General features: G+C 44.3%; 1 protein-coding gene across 1 annotated transcript; it reads right to left on the reverse strand.

Moving 5' to 3' along the window:
- Positions 1-1839: 1839 nt before the first annotated feature.
- Positions 1840-19953, reverse strand: LOC115175635 (ubiquitin-conjugating enzyme E2Q-like protein 1). Its single transcript, XM_029735040.1, has 3 exons — positions 19598-19953; positions 18362-19283; positions 1840-2996 (listed from the first exon to the last, which is right to left on the reverse strand). The coding sequence occupies exons 2-3, from the start codon at positions 19094-19096 to the stop codon at positions 2865-2867; spliced, it is 867 nt and encodes a 288-aa protein (XP_029590900.1). The 5' UTR covers positions 19097-19283; positions 19598-19953; the 3' UTR covers positions 1840-2864.
- Between the last annotated feature and the right edge of the window lie 392 nt (positions 19954-20345).

Below are 20345 nucleotides of genomic sequence, written 5' to 3' on the forward strand. Positions count from 1 at the left end.
GATTTATTTTTCTCTTTTTCTGTGACAATACCTGCGACATGCTTCAAAATCTTCATTTTGGCAAACCACAAATAAATTAAAACACAAACATTCAGAGAACACAACGTGACAGTATTTTTTAGGGTAGTCGGAAAGAAAAATATACATACAGAAAACAGAAATCAAGAGAAGAGAAGCATTTTACTGTTCGTTTTTACCCCGTCGTCGTTTTTTTCGTTGCTTTTCTTGAAAAAAAGATAGCTAGCTACCAATCACTTACCACATGCAGATATAATACAACAGAATCGATTCACTCAGTTAGTGTCTGCAAACTACCGATCTAAACTATATCACAAAATGATACTCTTTAAACCAGCAAACACCCAATTTGGAGATATTTCATCTTCTATTAATTGTTCACTTTACAGTAGATTTCTCCTCTCATCGTAACGCCCAGTGAAACACCCACAGCCAACCCTGACTTCACTGCCCACAAAAGAAGAGAGAAGACCATCATCAGCATTGACTCCCAAATGGCACCCTATTCCCTACATAGGGCTCTGGTCAAAAGTAGTGCACTAGATAGGTAATACAGTAGGTTACCATTTTGAAACTTACCCTTTCCCATGATTAGATACCAGATGGTGATTTCTGTAACTTTCCCAAGGGAGCATCACAGACACAACAACCCCTCTCACACACATGATCATCCCCCCTGATGATGAACATACCGTAGAAAAACATGCTCTATGAACATTGCCTTACACACAATGTAAAGCAGAAAATGAGATGTGCGGCGCTCCGGGAAGTGAGTGACAGAATGTCAGAGCGGAGCAGGATGTGTGTGTGTGTGTGTGAGCAGAGCAGAGCAGAGCAGAGCAGGACGTATGATGGCATCACTTTCACTAGTTATTCATCTGACAACTCTGTCTCTCTGTTCAAATTTCACCGTAATTAGCAGCTATCTCTCTGTGGTGCTCATTCACAGCCACACATATAATGCACGGCATAGGAGTGATTTGGAGGCTAGAGAGAGAGAGAGTGTGTGTGTGTGTGTAATTGTTGTGAAACACACACACACACACACTTCTCTTCAGCCATTTTGGATTCCAGCTGACATTTTGAGAAGCCGGCGGGAAACATCAAAGCTTGCCACGCACCCTTCTCTCTTCCTTTTCCTCCCTCGTTCCCTCTCTTCCTCACTCTAATCCAGACATCAATCAGGAGCTCACTGAGACACGCTCATCTCTCAGAGGACACTCGTTGATTATTCCACCACTCCATCCGCACCAGGGCTCTGCTCTGTCCATCCTCATTTAGGGGTATCGTGTGTGTGTGATGTGCCAATGCAAAATAGCCACTCTGAAGTGTGTGGTGAAGAATTCCATGGGGAACTAGTAGAGATGATCACTTCCTCTGGTCAGGACATCATCATCATTACCACTGTAACAACATCTCCATACAGTAATAATGTACTAATACTATTACTGGCATACTGACGGTAAAGAGATCAGCATAGTACAGTTACCATCACATAGGAACACAATGAAAAGCAATGTTGAGACACACACATGCATGAAAGCACGCACACCCTTCATGTGCCTGGTTATTAGCTCGACCATCTGGTATCTAAATCATGGGAATTATAGCTGCTGGTCTTCCCCTACACATGATAGTATGACTAGAGAGAGAGATTAAGAGAGAGCTAGAAAGAGTAGAGAGAGAGAGGGGAGAGAGAGAAAGAGAGAGAGGACAGAGTGGAGAGAGAGAGAGAGAGAGAGAGGGGGGAGAGAGAGTGGAGAGAGAGAAAGAGAGAGAGAGAGGACAGAGTGGAGAGAGAGAGAGAGAGAGAGAGGACAGAGTGGAGAGAGAGAGAGAGAGCTGTAGTTGACTGTCATTCTCTTCATTGTACAGAGTCTCTGGGTATGAAACAAGTGATGTTTCTTCTCCATTAGAAATCAATAACCATGTACGCAACACAGTGAGATCTAAATTTAGCCACAAAGAGGGAGAGAATGAGAGAGGAGAACGAACGATAGAAAGAGAGATAGAGAGCACAGCTCTACATACATTACAATCTTCATGTTGCATTGAACTGTGAAAAACAGCAGTCAAAAGGAAAAGAAAGGAACAGAGAGAAAAACAAGAGAACAAGAAGGGGTGAATGCGTGAGTTGCCGTCCTGCACAGCCAGTCTATTAAACATCAACAGGCTGGTTTGTATGTAAATGATCAAGCATGCAGAGGGGATGGAAAGTTTGACTACAGTTCGGTGCAGTGTGGTGTCAGCTTGGAGAGAAGGATGAGAGGAGAAGAGGAGAGGGTAAAGGTTGGAGAGGAAAATACATCGCCCTCTGCGCAGGAGTCTTTCACAGTCTTTACCTGCAGATCCACACACAGTCTGTCTGAATGTCCCTCTGTGTGTGTGTGTGTGTGTGTGTGTGTGTGTGTGTGTGTGTGTGTGTGTGTGTGTGTGTGTGTGTGTGTGTGTGGGAAACCCAATCCATGGCCCGCTGTGACACACACTCCACTGACACACCCTCCGCTGACAGACACACCTCACTCTGAACCCTCTACTCAGCCGAAGGGAGAGAAAGAGGAGGGAGGGAACGGGAACTGGGGACGGAGGAGTGCAGCGCTGGAGGGCTGTGGAGAAATGACGACTTGATGATGGCAATGATCAGCAAAGTGAAGAAGTAGACCTCGATGACCAGCGTTCGATTGTTCATTTTTCTGAAGAGTTTCAGTGAGGTGATTGAAACAACAAAAACTAAAAACAAAACAACTGGAGCGGTGGAGCTGTAGGGTCGAGAAGGAGGAGGAGTTGAATTAGCGTGGTGTGTCGTGGTTAGCATGGCTAGCTAGCGTCATGGCCAACCTCTTTCCTCAGCCGTCAGACACAGGGGGGGAAACCCAGCCGTACTTCTCGTGGGTCTTCACCAGACTCTTAAAGGTGGCCTCCGCCTCTTTGCGGCTAAACGCCTTCTTGGACTTCCCTGCTTTCCTGCAGATACGTCCCTACGGAGAGAAAAAGGGAGAGAGAGAGAAAGAGAGAGAGAGAGAGGGAGAGACATGATTAGTACAGTATTTACGTAATTCATCGCCTCAACCAATCACTGATACTATGGAGAAAGAGAGATAGATAATGAGTACATTACATCTGCATTCAACACCTCAAGTATTTTCACCTAACCACCATCTTCCATCTTGGTAATAAAAAAGCAACAACTGTATTTTCCTCGCACACAAGGCTAATAATATATGTGGGAGAGAAGAAAAAGAAAAGAGATGTAGGCGGTGCATGTGACACTAAAGCTCATTGATCTCTTAGCAACAGTGGCTCAGTCTTCTCTAAAGAGCATTGTGTGGGTGGGAGAACAAAATAACACAACAAAAAGTCCCTGCCTTTATCTTAAAAATGTGAATATTTAGCCTCAGTGGCACAATAAGGGGCATACTAAAGCTAATATAAGATGCACGGCTGATTCTGCCTTTGGAGGCATCGTGTGTTGTCTTAAATTACATCATCTAATTTATGATTCACCTCTGGAGCATAACGTGTCGGAGAGTCAACTCACACACCCACGTACACACATGCACGGAGAAAAAAAGAGAGAAAAAGAGAGAGAGAGAGAGAGAGAAGTGCTGAGAACACAGGCCAGAATGGCTCCTTGCCACCACAATGGTAAATCAGTTTCCATTGGTCACACTCAAACCACATTAAAAAGTAATGTATTAAACGAGCGGCTCCTGTGTCTAGACGTCATTTGGGGTCATAGGGATCAAGAAATCTCCTTAAGTCTCTGGTGAAAAGTAGTGCACACTGCTGACTCTGTCTGCATCTGAAATGGCACCCTATTCCTTATATTGTGCATTACCTTAGGATGTCATTTCTGGTCAGAAGTGTTGCACTACATGTAGAACTTGAGATTGTTTTAGATACAGCCATTTTTGTGTCAAATTAAGGGCTTGTGTGTCTGGTCGGCCATTTTGTGTCTTGAGGATGCCGGGGATGAGTAGGATGAGGTCATAATGCTGAGTGGTCAGGTGATTAGCAACACAGTTTCCATGTCTGACTGAGCTGGTTAATGAGACTCAGTGACTCAGACAGACTAGAACAGGAACATAATAACAACGGGAGGATCATCAGCTCAGGACTAAGGAAGGCTGTGTCTCAAAAGTTAGAGTGGTAGGCCCACTATAGGGAGTATCTCAATTGCATGCTCCTCGCGTCCTCTCTCTTCTCTTTTTCTCAAAACCCATTGGAGGAGAAGGTCAGAGGGGAGGGACCTCTGGCTTCCTCATCCAATGTTTTTTTTGAGAGGAGAGGACGCAATGAGTATGCAATTGAGATTCTCCCATAGACTATTGATATGCTCACTCAAGACACTGTGTCAGCAGTAATGGCCACCCTTTCTCTCAAAACGACTACAATGACTCGAAAAGTGAAAGAAATGTTTGGTATTTTACCAGGCAGAGGAATCCCGAAAAGACTTCTGTCTTCGAGACAGACACAACCTTCTTATGAATAAATCATTGAGTTCCAGAAACCTAGGACCCATTCCTGAGAGGTGAAAGGTCAACTGCTTGCCTACCTAATCGTTAGCTTGGTATAATCCTGTCCATGTCTGAATAATTTTATACTATCTGCCAGTTGCCGCTGTTACTACCACTGATTTATATATACATAGATGACTGATAGGGAGACTGGCCAGTGGATTAACACACACCCATTATTAGACCAATTACAATACACACACACACATACACGCACGTATGCACAGCAGAAACTCTAAAATCTCATCAATTATGACCAATTAACCAATTAAATTTGAACCAATTTCCTGAATGGTCTTGTACTAATTGAATTAAACTGGATATCACAGCCATTTAAGAGCTAGGCCTTACTTCCCCTAATCCACCTTGCCTGGAAGAGAGCAATGTAGAGACTGAATACCATGTGGTTTACATTACATCAATATCACTCCATCGGTCAGCACACTCCATTAACGTGCAGCGGTTATTTCCTTCCCCTTAGCTGTGTGACGATTATTTCCGTCCCCTGTCTGACCTGTGCACTGGGTATTTCCTTCCCCCTTGCCAGGGTGCCTATGTTTGCCAGGGGACAGGCTGCAGTGGTGGTGTGTGTGGACAGACTAGGGACTGAAATAACTCATTCCTGCCTCAGGGCATGTCCGGGCAGACTGACGCTTAACGAGACAGAAATAACAGCGAGATAGAGAGAGAGAGGGGAGCAGGAAAGAGATGGAGAGAGAGAGACAGAATGAGAGTGTGAGAGAGAGAGAGACAGAGAGAGAGAGAGAGAGAGAGAGGTCGAAAGAGAGCACTCATGAGCTCAGTGAGGTGAAAGTGCAGCCTTTCTAAAAGCTCTTTGATTTGAGAATTAAAAAGAGGAAATTGAGCTTTAATTAACTCTCTAGTGTTAGGAGGGAGGAGAGGGGAGGGAGGGAGGAGAGGGGAGGGAGAGAGTCAGAGAGAGGACAGGTGTGTGTGTGTTTGTGTGTGTGTATGCGTGCGTGCGTGTGGACGTCTTGGTGAGGTTGTATTTACATCCAGAGTGTGTTGAGGCTGTACACGGCAGTAGTCTGTCATTGTTTATCTAGTTCACTTAAGCCTTCCCTCCCTCGCTTGCTCACATCCAGTGGGGGACACACTTCTCCGTTGTGTGAAGTGAAGTGGATGATGGGTAATCTTGTGAATGGAGATCAGTCAATGGGCCAGGCGGCGGCGCTCCGCTCAGTGCCCCAGTGCATCTTGGGAAGAGGATTTGGACTTGGGATGATTGCATAACACCTGGCTACATGTGCCAGAGAACAGGATCAAGATGAATAAACATGCTATGGGACTGGAGAGGTGGACATATTATCAACACAACAACATATCACTGAAGACTTGTTGTTGACCGTGGAGATTAAATGTGCAATATGCAAACAGATGTACTGGAATTGCAATATGCAAATAGATGTACTGGAATTGCAATATGACGTGATGTGATGTCAACACATCATGTCTGATTGTGTGTAGCTTGTGCAACATGCAAATATACAGTACTAGTCAAAAGTTTGCACACCTACTCATTCAAGCCAACTCCTCCTTTGGTCGTCTCTCCTTCCAGTTCTCTGCTGCCAATGACTGGAACGAACGACAAAAATCTCTGAAACTGGAAACACTTATCTCCCTCACTAGCTTTAAGCACCAGCTATCAGAGCAGCTCCCAGATCACTGCACCTGTACATAGCCCATCTATAATTTAGGCCAAACTACTACCTCTTCCCCTACTGTATTTATTTATTTTATTTATTTTGCTCCTTTGCACCATATTATTTATATTTTAACTTTGAACTTTCTTCAAACTACAAATCTACCATTCTAGTGTTTTACTTGCTATACTTTATTTACTTTGCCACCATGGCCTTTTTTTGCCTTTACCTCCCTTTCTCACATCATTTGCTCACATTGTATATAGTCTTATTTTTTTCTACTGCATCATTGATTGTATGTTGTTTTACTCCATGTGTAAATCTGTGTTTTTGTATGTTGTCGAACTGCTTTGCTTTATCTTGGCCAGGTCGCAATTGTAAATGAGAACTTGTTCTCAACTTGCGTACCTGGTTAAATAAAGGTGAAATAAATAAAAAAAAAAAAAAAAAAGGGTTTTTCTTTATTTTTACTATTTTCTAAATTGTATAATAATAGTGAAAAACGTCACAACTATGAAATAACACATATTGAATCATGTAGTAACCAAGAAAGTGTAAAATAAATCGAAATGTATTTTTTATTTGAGATTCCTCAAATTCATCCCACGGGGGACCAGTACGGGAAAAAAAATAAAAAAACATAAAAATGTATGAAATGTATGAAATGTATGCATTCACTACTGTAAGTCGCTCTGGATAAGAGCGTCTGCTAAATGACTAAAATGTAAAAAATGTAAAATGTAAAGTAGCCACCCCTTGCCTTGATGACAGCTTTGCACACTCTTGGCATTCTCTCAAATCAGCTTCATGAGGTAGTCAGCAGGAATGCATTTCAATTAACAATTGTTAAAAGTGAATTTGTATAATTTCTTTCCTTCTTAATATGTTTGAGCCAATCAGTTCTGTTGTGACAAAGTAGGGGTTAAATACAGAAGATAGACCTATTTGGTAAAAGACCAAGTCCATATTATGGCAAGAACAGCTCAAATAAGCAAAGAGAAATGACAGTCCATCATTACTTTAAGACAAGAAGGTCAGTCAATGTGGAACATTTCAAGAACTTTGAAAGTTTCTTCAAGCGCGGTCGCAAAAACCATCAAGCGCAACGATGAAACTGGCTTTCATTAGGACCGACACAGGAAAGGAAGACCCAGAGGTCATTAGGGTTACCTTCCTCAGAAATTGCGGCCCAAATAAATGCTTCACAGTGTTCAAGTAACAGACATATCTCAACATCAACTGTTCAGAGAAGAATGTGTGAATCAGGCCTTCATGGTCGAATTGCTCCAAAGAAACCACTACTAAAGGACACCAATAAGAAGAGACTTTCTTGAGCCAAGAAACACAAGCAATGGACATTAGACTGGTGGAAAGCATGGCTACAACAGCATTCTGCATCGATACGCCATCCCATCTGGTTTGTGCTTAGTGAGACTATCATTTGTTTTTCAACAGGACAATGACCCAACACACCTCCAGGAGAGTGATGGAGTGCTACATCAGATGACCTGGCCTCCACAATCACCCAACCTCAACCCAATTGAGATGGTTTCGGATGAGTTGGACCGCAGAGTGAAGGAAAAGCAACCAACAAGTGTTCAGCATATGTAGGAACCCCTTCAAGACTGTTGGAAAAGCATTCCAGGTGAAGCTGGTTGAGAGAATGCCAAGAGTGTGCAAAGCTGTCATGAAGGTAAAGGGTTGCTATTTCGAAGAATCTAAAATATTAAATATATTTTGATGTGTTTAACACTTTTGACTACATGATGCCATATGTGTTATTTACTCATAATCCAAGATGGCGTAGCAGTCATACGTCTTTGTCTTTGTCCTGTCGTGTCCCTTATATATATATCTTTTTACATCTTTTTCTTCGCATATCTTTTTAAAATATTTTCCTAAACCTCAACTTCTAAATACTCTCCTGCAACCCGCCTCACCCAATGTGGCGTGGATCTGTTTTTTTTTCTAAAGTATTTCTATTTACTTCAGATCTGGAATCCCTCAACTGAAGCTAGCCAGCTAACTACCTACCAACTATCAGTCAGCAAACCATTGCTAGCGGTCATCAGCTAACCTTTAGCTCGGAAAGCTCTCGCCAGTTCGAACAACGAACTGTTGTTATTTATTTTTTCCCCCATATCCCCGGATTCCAACCGCAAACTCTGAACAATGTCATCTGGATCTTCGCAACTAGCTAACCACAATTCTGGGTGACTACTCCTGGCTAGCATTTCCATCCCGGAGCAAGCACCAATTAGCCTGAAGCTAGCCCGGCCAGGGCTCCTGTGCTACCACCGAAGCCCACTCCTGGGCTACAATATCCGGACCCCTTCTACTGCTGGTACGGGACACGGAACCCCGCCGATCCTGTACGACTGGAATACCGACATAATCTGCCCGAGGATTCCAACAGGCCCCTCAAGCACGACGTCCGCTGAAGGCCCATTCTGCTAACCGCGGCCTACTCGCTATCTAGAGCTATTTGGAACCCTACTAATTTCACGACTGGTCTATCGACGTCACCGCACGAAGAGGCAAAAACAGACTTACCCCCATCGCGACGTCCTCCAAAGGCTAACTTGCTAGCACCGGTCTGTTAACTGCTAGCTTGCATGCCCCGGTCTGCTAACTGCTAGCCCCGGTCTGCTAACTGCTAGCTTGTTTAGCCCCGGCCTACTAACTGTTAGCTTATTAGCATCGGCCTACTAACTGTTAGCTTATTAGCATCGGCCTGCTAACTGTCTGAATCGCCGTGTCCCCAGTCAGCCCAACCACTCACTGGACCCATATGTTCACTTGGCTACGCATGCCTCTCTCTAATATCAATATGCCTCGTCCATTACTGTCCTGGTTAGTGATTACTGTCTTATTTTACTGTAGAGCCTCTAGCCCTGCTCAATATGCCTTAACCAACCATGTTGTTCCACCTCCTACATCACCTGGTTTAAACGTCTCTAGAGACTATATCTCTCTCATCATTACTCAATGCCTAGGTTTACCTCCAATGTACTCACATCCTACCTTACTTTTGTCTGTACACTATGCCTTGAATTTATGCTATCGTGCCCAGAAACCTGCTCCTTTTACTCTCTGTTCCGAACGTGCTAGACTTGCAAGAATTGCAACATTTGCCTAGAACTAACGCTGCAGATAGCAATACTGGGTGATTTGAAAAGCCATAGTCAATCAATCAATAGTATAATAATTATTTTAGCAAAAATGTTTATTTTTAATTTACAGTCTGTAGAAGCTATGAGAATAGAAAGATTCAATTGTTTTGTGAAGCATCACAGCACAGTTGAAAAATATATGGCAAATTGAAATCCGAAATGGATGATGTTGATGGATAGATGGGAGGGGTTGAATGGAGCTGAAGGGTGGGACTAATAACAAGATAAACAATGTAAAACATACGGGGTCTGTAAAATGTATAAAGGTTCAGAACTTTTGTGATATAGCACAGTTACAAATAGAAATCAAACTGGATGGACATCAGAAATAGAGGAAGGACCAAAAACAAACAAAAAATAACTATTGTAAAATAGACTGTGTCTGTAAAATGTGTATAAGATGAATAAATTGAAGGTAAAAGCCGAAGTGTTTATTAGTTTACTCCAATTGGGCGATCGGTGGTAGGGTTTGCGGGGAATAATAATAAAGGTATATTCTTTAAAAAAGTATGTATGTCTATATAGGTATGTGTATGTATATATGTGTATATGTATGCATGCGTGTATGGATATATATATTTACCCAAAAAATAAATGGGGGATTGGAAATGATGCAGACAATTACATTGATGGAAGCAATATTCTTTCCGCAATATTAAGCTTATCCACCCCTAAAAAAGATATATATATATTTTTTAAAAGCAGCCTTCACTCATGCTGCCAAACATACCATTGTAAAACTGACCATCCTACCGATCCTCAACTTCGGTGATGTCATCTATAAAATAGCCTCCAAAACTCTACTCAACAAACTGGATGCAGTCTATCACAGTGCCATCCGTTTTGTCACCAAAGCCCCATACACTACCCACCACTGCGACCTGTACGCTCTCGTTGGTTGGCCCTCGCTTCATACTCGTCGCCAAACCCACTGGCTACAGGTTATCTACAAGTCTCTGCTAGGTAAAGGCCCACCTTATCTCAGCTCACTGGTCACCATAGCAGCACCCACCCGTAGCACACGCTCCAGCAGGTATATCTCACTGGTCACCCCCAAAGCCAATTCCTCCTTTGGTCGTCTTTCCTTCCAGTTCTCTGCTGCCAATGACTGGAACGAACTGCAAAAATCTCTGAAGCTGGAGACTCATATCTCCCTCACTAGCTTTAAGCATCAGCTGTCAGAGCAGCTCACAGATCACTGCACCTGTACATAGCCCATCTGTAAACAGCCCATCCAATCTACCTCATCCCCATACTGTATTTATTTATTTATCTTGCTCCTTTGCACCCCAGTATCTTTACTTGCACATTCATCTTCTGCACATCTACCATTCCAGTGTTTAATTGCTATATTGTAATTACTTCGCCACCATGGCCTATTTATTGCCTTAACTTACCTCATTTGCACTCACTGTATTTAGACTTTTTGTTTTCTTTTGTTCTACTGTATTATTGACTGAATTATTTGTTTATTCCATGTGTAACTCTGTGTTGTTGTATGTGTCGAATGAGAACTTGTTCTCAACTAGCCTACCTGGTTAAATAAAGGTGAAGAAAAAAAAATGTCATAATGTTGATGTCTTCACTTTATTCTACAATGTAGAAAATAGTAAAAATAAAGAAAATTCCTTGAATGAGTAGGTGTGTCCAAACTTTTGACTGGTACTGTATTTATAAAGGGTTTGTAATAGGTTTATAAGTAGTTTATACCTATTATAGTTAATTTTCTGTAGTTGTGCAACATACAAATAAATGTATAAAGGGTATGGGTTTATCAACTGCTTATAGACTTTTACTAATCTCTTCCTGACAAAAGATGAAGTGTAGAAAAGTAAAACATTTCAGAGTAAATTTGGTCTTAATTCAATAATGGTCCTCTCTTGATGTGGTTATGTTCATGGTCATGACCCAAATAGCTGTGATAACATGTATGATAACGCTGATAATCAGACAAGGCCAAACAGCTCCAAAAGACCATGCAGTACTTGAATTGGAGTGGTGCACCTCACATTTTCTACTGCTTGAGTACCGCTTATAGAATAATCACTTGAAGATATTAACTCTGGTACTGTAAAATTAAAGAACCAGCACTTGTTTCATTCAACTTCAATCTAGTCTAGTACACAGCAATGGGGAAACGATAGGAATCTATTATCTTTCAATTCAGTAATTATATCATCCTCCCATGCAGGAGATGGTTATTATTGGAGGTGATTATTTCTATCTCAAGCAGAACCACCACAGGGAACCACAGAGTAGCAGTACTAGTAGCATTCAAGTAGGAATTACTGTGTTAGTTCACATTTGGTATGTGGCAAACCAATCACATGGGAAATCAGGATACACATACAGACACACAAGCAAAGACGCATGTGCACGCACACACTTGCATAATTAATCCATATTGTTTTCATTAGCAAACTGGAGGAGGAAGGCACTGGGATGTAATTAGTGTACACTGACTGCAGAGCTGCTCTCTCTCTCTCTCTCTCACACGCCCTCTCTCCCTTTTTATATCACCCCATCAGAGTGTAATCACAGATAGTTTTTTCCATCTTAACTGCTAATCAAGATGTGTGTGTGTGTGTGTAAGTGTGTAGGCTACTGTGTTTGTGCATGTGATTGATTGATCAGCATTTAACTGCATTCTGAAGGCAAAGATTTCCCCCTTGAAGCTGAATAATGATCACCAATTCCCCAGGAGAGCATTTCCAGTAGCAGCCATGTTAGTTGAGTCTCCTTCACAGGCCTCAGGCCTCAGGCAGTGGATCTGCTGCTCACAATACATCATTAGGGTAAAATATATTAAGTAAAGTTAAATATTTGCAATGATGTGACCAACACCAATCAAGATTATTGATGTCTTTGCTATGGATCTCTTTGGGTGTTCTTCCTTACATTACCCATGCATTTACAATTGTGACCACATCATATGTGTGTCAGGTGCGTCGTAAAAAGTGGACCAAGGCGCAGCGGGTCTCGTGCTCATCTTCCTTTTTTATTTGGATAAACGTGAACACTTAACAAAAATAACAAACGACGCCGGAAAACAGTCCTGTAAGGCTACACAGCTATACATGGAACAACTACCCACAAAACCCATGGAAAAACACCCCTACTAAATAGGACCTTCAATTAGAGGCAACGAGGAACAGCTGCCTCCAATTGAAGGTCAACCCAATAAACTAAACATAGATATCGAAGAACTAGAACAAACATAAAAATATATTAACATAGAACATAACCCAAAAAACCCCGAAACACACAAAACAAACACACCCCTGCCACGTCCTGACCAACTATAATAACAAAATGACCCCTTTACTGGTCAGGACGTGACAGTACCCCCCCCCCCCCCCCCCCCCCCCAAAGGTGCAGACCCCGAATGCACCTGAAACAAAAAAATTACCAAAACAATAAACCCAAACTAAAGGGAGTGAAGGGAGGGGTGGCCACCGTCACCGATGGTTCCTGTGCAAACACAAACCCTTCCCCAAACACCCCCCTACGGAGGTGGCTCTGGTTCTGGCCCTAGTCCCCAACCTAACCTGTCCGCTGAAGGCTCTGGGCTGGCGGGCGACTCTGGAAGCGCCGGGCTGGCGGGCGACTCTGGAAGCGCCGGGCTGGCGGGCGACTCTGGAAGCGCCGGGCTGGCGGGCGACTCTGGAAGCGCCGGGCTGGCGGGCGACTCTGCAGGCGCCGGGCTGGCGGGCGACTCTGCAGGCGCCGGGCTGGCGGGCGACTCTGCAGGCGCCGGGCTGGCGGGCGACTCTGCAGGCGCCGGGCTGGCGGGCGACTCTGCAGGCGCCGGGCTGGCGGGCGACTCTGCAGGCGCCGGGCTGGCGGGCGACTCTGCAGGCTCCGGACTGGCGCCGGAAGCTCTAGACGGGGCACTGTCGCCGGAAGCTCTAGACTGGGACTGCGCACTAAAGGCCTGGTGCGTGGGGCTGGCTTAGGAGGCGCCAGACTAGGGACGCGCACCACAGGGCTAGTGCGAGGAGCAGGAACAGGACGTACTGGACTGGGCAGGCGCACTAAAGGCCTGGTGCGTGGGGCTGGCTTTGGAGGCGCCAGACTAGGGACGCGCACCACAGGGTTAGTGCGAGGAGCAGGAACAGGACGTACTGGACTGGGCAGGCACACTAAAGGCCTGGTGCATGGGGCTGGCTTTGGAGGCACCAGACTAGGGACGCGCACCACAGGGCTAGTGCGAGGAGCAGGAACAGGACGTACTGGACTGGGCAGGCGCACTAAAGGCCTGGTGCGTGGGGCTGGCTGTGGAGGCGCCAGACTGGTGACACGCACCTCAAGGCTAGTGCGAGGAACAGGAACTGGATACACAGGGCCTTGACTACACACTGGAGGTCTAGAGCGCACAACCTGCACAACCCGTTCTGGCTGGATTGTTACCATAGCCCGGCACGGGCAGAGTGCTGGCACAGGGCGAACTGGGCTGTGCTGAGGCATGATGGCTGCCGTGCGTATTTCCGCATAGCTCAGTGCCTTCATGATCCGTTGCTCCCCATAATAAGCACGGGGAGTTGGCTCAGGTCTACAACCTGACTTAACCATACTACCCGTGTGTTTTGGGGGGGGCTGCCTCTCGTACTTGCCCATCCTTGTGTATAACGCCTCGTAATGGTGCCGCTCCGCCTTAGCTGCCTCCAGCTCCTCTTTAGGGCGCCGGTACTCCCCCGCCTGGTGCCATGGTCCTGCCCCATCCAGGATCTCCTCCCAAGTCCATGACTCTTTATAGCTCCTCTGCTGCTCCTTCCTCCACTGCTTGGTCCTGGTTTGGTGGGTAGTTCTGTCAGGTGCGTCGTAAAAAGTGGACCAGGGCGCAGCGGGTCTCGTGCTCATCTTCCTTTTTTATTTGGATAAATGTGAACACTTAACAAAAATAACAAACGACGACGAAAAACAGTCCTGTAAGGCTACACAGCTATACATGGAACAACTACCCACAAAACCCATGGAAAAACACCCCTACTAAATAGGACCTTCAATTAGAGGCAACGAGGAACAGCTGCCTCCAATTGAAGGCCAACCCAATAAACTAAACAAAGAAATAGAAGAACTAGAACAAACATAGAAATATATTAACATAGAACATAACCCAAAAAAAACCGAAACACACAAAACAAACACACCCCTGCCACGTCCTGACCAACTACAATAACAAAATGACCCCTTTACTGGTCAGGACGTGACAATGTGTCAATGTAACTGAATAATTTGAAATGATATGTACTACACTGTGTGTACAAAATATTAAGAACACTGGCTCTTTCCATGACATAGACTGACCAGGTGAATCCAGGTGAAAGCTATGATCCCTTCTTGATGTCACTTGTAAATCCACTTCAATCAGTTTAGATTAAGGGGAGGGGACCGGTTAAAGATTTTTTAGTTTGTTGATGAGACATGGATTGTGTATGTGTGCCATTCAGAGGGTGGTAGTAGGTGTCAGGCGCACCGTTTTAAGTATGTCAAGAACTGCAATGCTGCTGGGTTTTTCACGCCCAACCGCTTCCCGTGTGTATAAAGAATGGTCCACCACCCAAAGGACATCCAGCCAACTTAACACAACTGTGGGAAGCATTGGCGTCAACATGGGCCAGCATCCCTGTGGAACGCTTTCGACACCTTGTAGGATACATGCCCTGACGAATTGAGGCTGTTCTGAGGGCAAAGGGTGCAACTCAATATTAGGAAGGTGTTCTTAATGTTTTGTACACTCAGAGTAAGGGATAAACGCAGATGTTCTGTACATTACCTTGGAAATAATAGACGACGCAGAGTTCATTTTTCCAAGGTAATGTACAGAACGGAGGCGTTTATCCCGCTTATACCACAGTTGCCAAAGAAAACAATACTCAAGCACACATATACCTGTAAAAAGAACATGTTTTCGGGGTATATTTTCATTTTGATAATGAATTCATACTTCCTCCTCTTTCCACTTTGTTCTATCATCAGTTGTTAATTATTTTTGTTATTTCTCTATGTACGCAACCCAGTCGTTCGTTTTTTATGTTCCGTTGCCAGCCAACGGTTGCTTGCTAACTAGCCAACTCCGCTAACACGGTTACGTCAACCTGAGCCAGAATAACAGCAAAGTAGCAGCATTCGCGTTTGTTTAAGCTGTTTTGTAGCGACATCTATTTGGATACATCTGACCATAACAATGCCTGGTTTTGAACATTTGCTACCTCGTCAGTTCATTACAGTAGTCGAGGAGATCGCATTGCAAATGAAACACTTAGCAGAAGCTAGCTAAAGTGAAATAGTTTGTTGCTAGCAAATCTGCCAATATAACAACCAAATTCAACAGTATCAGTTGCTGAAAACAGCTGGTTAAACTAAAAACATGTAGGACGATTTGACAGCATAGCACCACATGCGACATGACTGCAACATTATTGAAGGACCAGAGAAATGAATGTTCATCACGTTACGTCGTCAGAAGATGCTGCCAGTGTTGCCAACAATTTTTCAAGGAAAGTAGCTGTTGGTTGCTGCATTTGTCGCCAATTTATGCTGTTCCTCAGTCTCTCATGTTTTCTATTTATTTAATTTAACTAGGTAAGTCAGTTAAGAACAAATTCTTATTTACAATGACGGCCTACCCCGGCCAAACACCAACCCGGACGATGCTGGGCCAATTGTGCGCCGCCCTATGGGACTCCCAATCACGGCCTGTTGTGATACAGCCTGGAATTGCACCAGGGTCTGTAGTGACGCCTCTAGCACTGAGATGCAGTGCCTTAGACCGCTGCGCCACTCGGAAGCCCGAGCTCATGCAATGATAAATTATCCAAAGTAAAATATAATATTTGAAGGAGAACAACAAGGAACCGAATGAATACATTCACTCCACTCGCTGCTGAAGACCGAGAGGATTGAGAGGAGGGGGAAGGGGCACAAGTGACCGGTACACACACACGGAGCAGCCGGCGAAGGCGGAGCAAGCGGCACAGCTGAGCTCAGCCGAGCAGGCACACACACCAACAAGAAAGTCACTAAATCAAACAAAAGTTGCTGGGGCAGCCTTAGAAAGTTGCTAACTTTGTCACTATACTATTTTACCAATACAAGTCGCTGGAGGCGTCTGGAAACTTGCTAAATCTAGTGACAATTCGCTAAATTGGTAGCAATAAAATGTTTTTTCCTTCATTTTCCTCCAATTTCAGTTTGTGTGGCTGTTGGTTTAGCTTTTTGTTACTTTCTAGCAAGTGCGGTCTCAATGCAGTAATTTATATTGACATCATGATTAGGTGTCTCTTTATATCCCGATATCGGACACATGACTTGACCTTCGCCTCTCCCGAGCCCGTTGGGGAGTTGCAGTGATAAGACAATATTATAATTACCAATTCGATATCATGAAATTGGGGAGAAAAAGGGGTAAAAATTACTACAAAAATAAAAAACAACACTTTTGTCACATGATCCATTCGAAGGTTCGGGATTCCGACCCAGTTGTCATGTCAACACAGCTGTCAGTGCTGAGCAGCACAACCCATGATCATGGTTGACAGATCAAGACACTAAATCAAATCAAATGTATTTATATAGCCCTTCTTACATCAGCTGTTATCTCAAAGTGCTGTACTAGCACAACAGGAGATGTATAAAAATGATTGTACGTGGTTTAGCAGTCAATAAATGTAATTTCTAAGTGAATCAATTTCAATTGACCAGTTTCAACTGAAATTGTCCACCATTAACTGTGATAGCTAGCTTATTTCATTGCTTACCTGGTTAGCTCATTGCAAGCTAGCGAGCTGTGATGGTGTTTGCAATGTCATTTTGGCTAGCTAGCTAAATTATACAGGCTGCAGTTATTTTATATGCTTGCTGTTGTGAAACCACAATGTAATGCAGCAGATGACATGGTGTGAGTTCAGAATTCTCAAACAAGCAGCTTCAATTTGATTGGCTGTTGCATGCAATTTTAATCGGGTTTGAGTTGCTTCATGTAACAGCAAACTTGCTTGATGATGTCACTTGCAACCTTCAACTGCAACTAAAATTGCTTGAAAGTTGCTTTGTGTAACCCCAGCCTTACATTGTCCATTAGACTAAGCATATTAAAAAGCAAAGTAAAAATAAACCCCTCCTAGGTCGCTGGGGGGGGGGGGGGGGGGGGGGGGGGGGGTCCGTTGACATTTTTACATAAGTTCCTCTTGTCATGCACAAACATGCACCTGTTAAGAAACTACCCGTGAGAACTGTTAGAGCTCCCTGGATCGATGCTGATTTTAAAAATGGTATGGTTCAAAGAAATTATGCAAAAAAGGTGGCTAACAAGTCAGGCTGCTCAGCTGATTGGTTTACCTACTGTCAATTGAGAAATATTGTGACTAAAATTAACCAAAAAAAATAATAAATGATATTACCAAACAAGATAAATTACGAAATTAAACTCCGATGCTCACCTATTCCATATCTGGCCATTTTATGGAGTGACCTTGTCATTCTATGTTAGACATTTATTTTCCCCACTAACGGTGAGGATTTGTGGAGGTGATGAAGGGTGATGCATTCCGATGAGGTAGGAAGATGAATATAAATCTCACACAGAGTAGAGAACATTTACAGCACAGCTGCGAAATGGCGGCTGTAATGTCACAGCTAAAGATTAATCACATCTAAAATGTGTAGATAGATTTCTGCTTCTCTCTCCTTCGCTCTCTCTCTCTCTGAGATGGGGGAGAGAAATAGGTCTCCCAATATGAGATCTGTATCACAATAAAACAACATTCCGATTCAACACAGTTTGGCAGAAATGACCACGGGTAAGCTACTACATTGACAGCTTTTACGCAGAACGGTTACACTAAACATTACGCATGGTGCATGAGTGTCAAGTGTCAACATTCAACACCAAGACTTCACCGTCCACTGCGTCTCGTGTTTCAAAATAAAACGCACAAGGGACAGAGGGATAGAGACCCATGCATTAATAAAACAAATAGATCCTCACCTGTCCTTTTACGAGACTTGCGGCAAATTGCCTCATCACGGCTTCCACTGTGTAGGCGCTGGACCATCCGCGGGGGGTTAACAGCTCCATACATATCGCTCCGCCATCCAGCACGTACCCGTTTTCCAACCGGGGGGTGAGCACCCGCATGAAAGGCGGGGAGAAGGGGAAATTGTCGGGGAAAGAGACATTCAGCAGTATGAACTCGGTGTTCGTTTCTTTCATGTCCTGCCACAGCGCCGAGTCTTTGTCTACCTGGTGGAGCTTGACGTTCCAGTCAAATAGGTTGTCGTCTACCAGCTCGACCGTTATAAAGTTGTCTCCCAACCGCCGGATCTCCTGGAGTTCCTTCATGAGTCTTCTCGTCCGGACTTGGGTGCAGTGCTGCCGGTGAGGGGCTAGTGGCGGTATCGAGGCACTGGTCGCTGATTTCCCAACCCCGATCCCACCTCCTCCTCCTCCGCCTCCCATCTGCTGTTTCTCCTTGGTGTCCTTGCCCTGTTGCTTATCCTTTACGGACAGTTTGTCCTTGCTGCTGTGCTGGTCCAGCTTCTTCGCTTTGATCTCGGGGGTGCTGAGGAGGTTGTTGGTCTCGTTGGTGGTCTGAGAGTGCTGCTTGGCGTTGTTCTTGGTGTTCCCCTTGGTCCCCTTTAGCGAGCCCTGGTGATGCTTGGGGTCCTCTGTGTCCCGGTCGTGAAGACGAATCAGACCTATTTTACGCAGTAGAGTGGCCATTATGTTTTCGCCGAGCTCAGGGCGATCGAGATTCACGATTCTCCCTTTATAGCCAACCACTGATGTTAGACGGTGAAACCGTAAAAAAAAACTTTGTGCCGCAATCCCTCAGCTATACTGCAGCCTCTGAACAGACGCTTGCATTTAGCCTAGTCCTTCTTCAGTGCATCATTCCGACAAGGTCCGACTGAAAAAACACACACGCCATTAATAAACCGATGAACTGCTGTCTATTCGATTTGCAGTTTAATGAATCTGCCACTGAAGATATAATAATCCTATTCAATAGTAGCCTAGTGGACTGACTGTGTTGTGGCAATTGACTGCATTCCTAGTGGCGATCAATGGCTGCTGAATATCTCTGCTATTATCCAATAAACTACATAGGGTACAGAATAGATAGCTGCTTTGAAATATGCATTTACACTGTTATTACTCTTACAAACGGTTATAATTCACACATAGCACACCACCTCTATTTTAATATACACATCGATTTACCATTTATAATTCCGTTCGGAAAAATGAAATCCCCAATGTCCTCGTGTAACCTATGCGACGAAAAGGCGAGTCTTCAGCTGCACTGACAGCAGCTATTACAGTGGAGAGAGAGGGATATTAAACGGTTACCATCCAACAAAGCGAGCTAAAGCCTTTGATTTAACTGCAGCTGCCGCGACACTGTCTCTAATGTTACTGAGGACGAACCAACCCCGCTAATCCTTGGCGAGGACTCACACAATTCTCGTTAGCTCGCTGCGCTCACACACACACAAATAGCAGCGGAAAGGGACGACCGGCCAGACGTGGGTTGGCTTCCGCTGCTCTACCTGGTTTGAATGGTTAATGATGTGGGGAGAGGGGGCTAGATGTGGACGAAAGAGGAGAGAGTGAAAGTGGGCTGGGCTTTTCAGCCAATGTCATCCTATCATAGCCGATACGTAAGAGCTTTTCCCACTCCCGTAATAGAGGCCTATATGCCTCAGGGCTGGGGCCAATTCCATTTCAATTCCAGTCAATTCTGAAAGCAGGGTGATGTCAGCATTAGTGGGACATCAGGTGTAGTGGTATATTTTCGTTAGAGGGTACTGAACTATGGTAATTTTGCAACCCATGCGCAACAAAAGTTATTTGGTTTTTCCTGAATGTGTTCTGTGTATGAACAAATAGTTGTGGGTTAGTGTGACGTCATTGTAGTGTGTGTGTAGTTTCCTAGATGGGGTGACCCATCAAAACTCATGAAAACCAC

This window comes from Salmo trutta, chromosome 36 (assembly GCF_901001165.1).
Source record: "Salmo trutta chromosome 36, fSalTru1.1, whole genome shotgun sequence".
Classification (NCBI taxonomy): Eukaryota; Metazoa; Chordata; class Actinopteri; order Salmoniformes; family Salmonidae; genus Salmo; species Salmo trutta.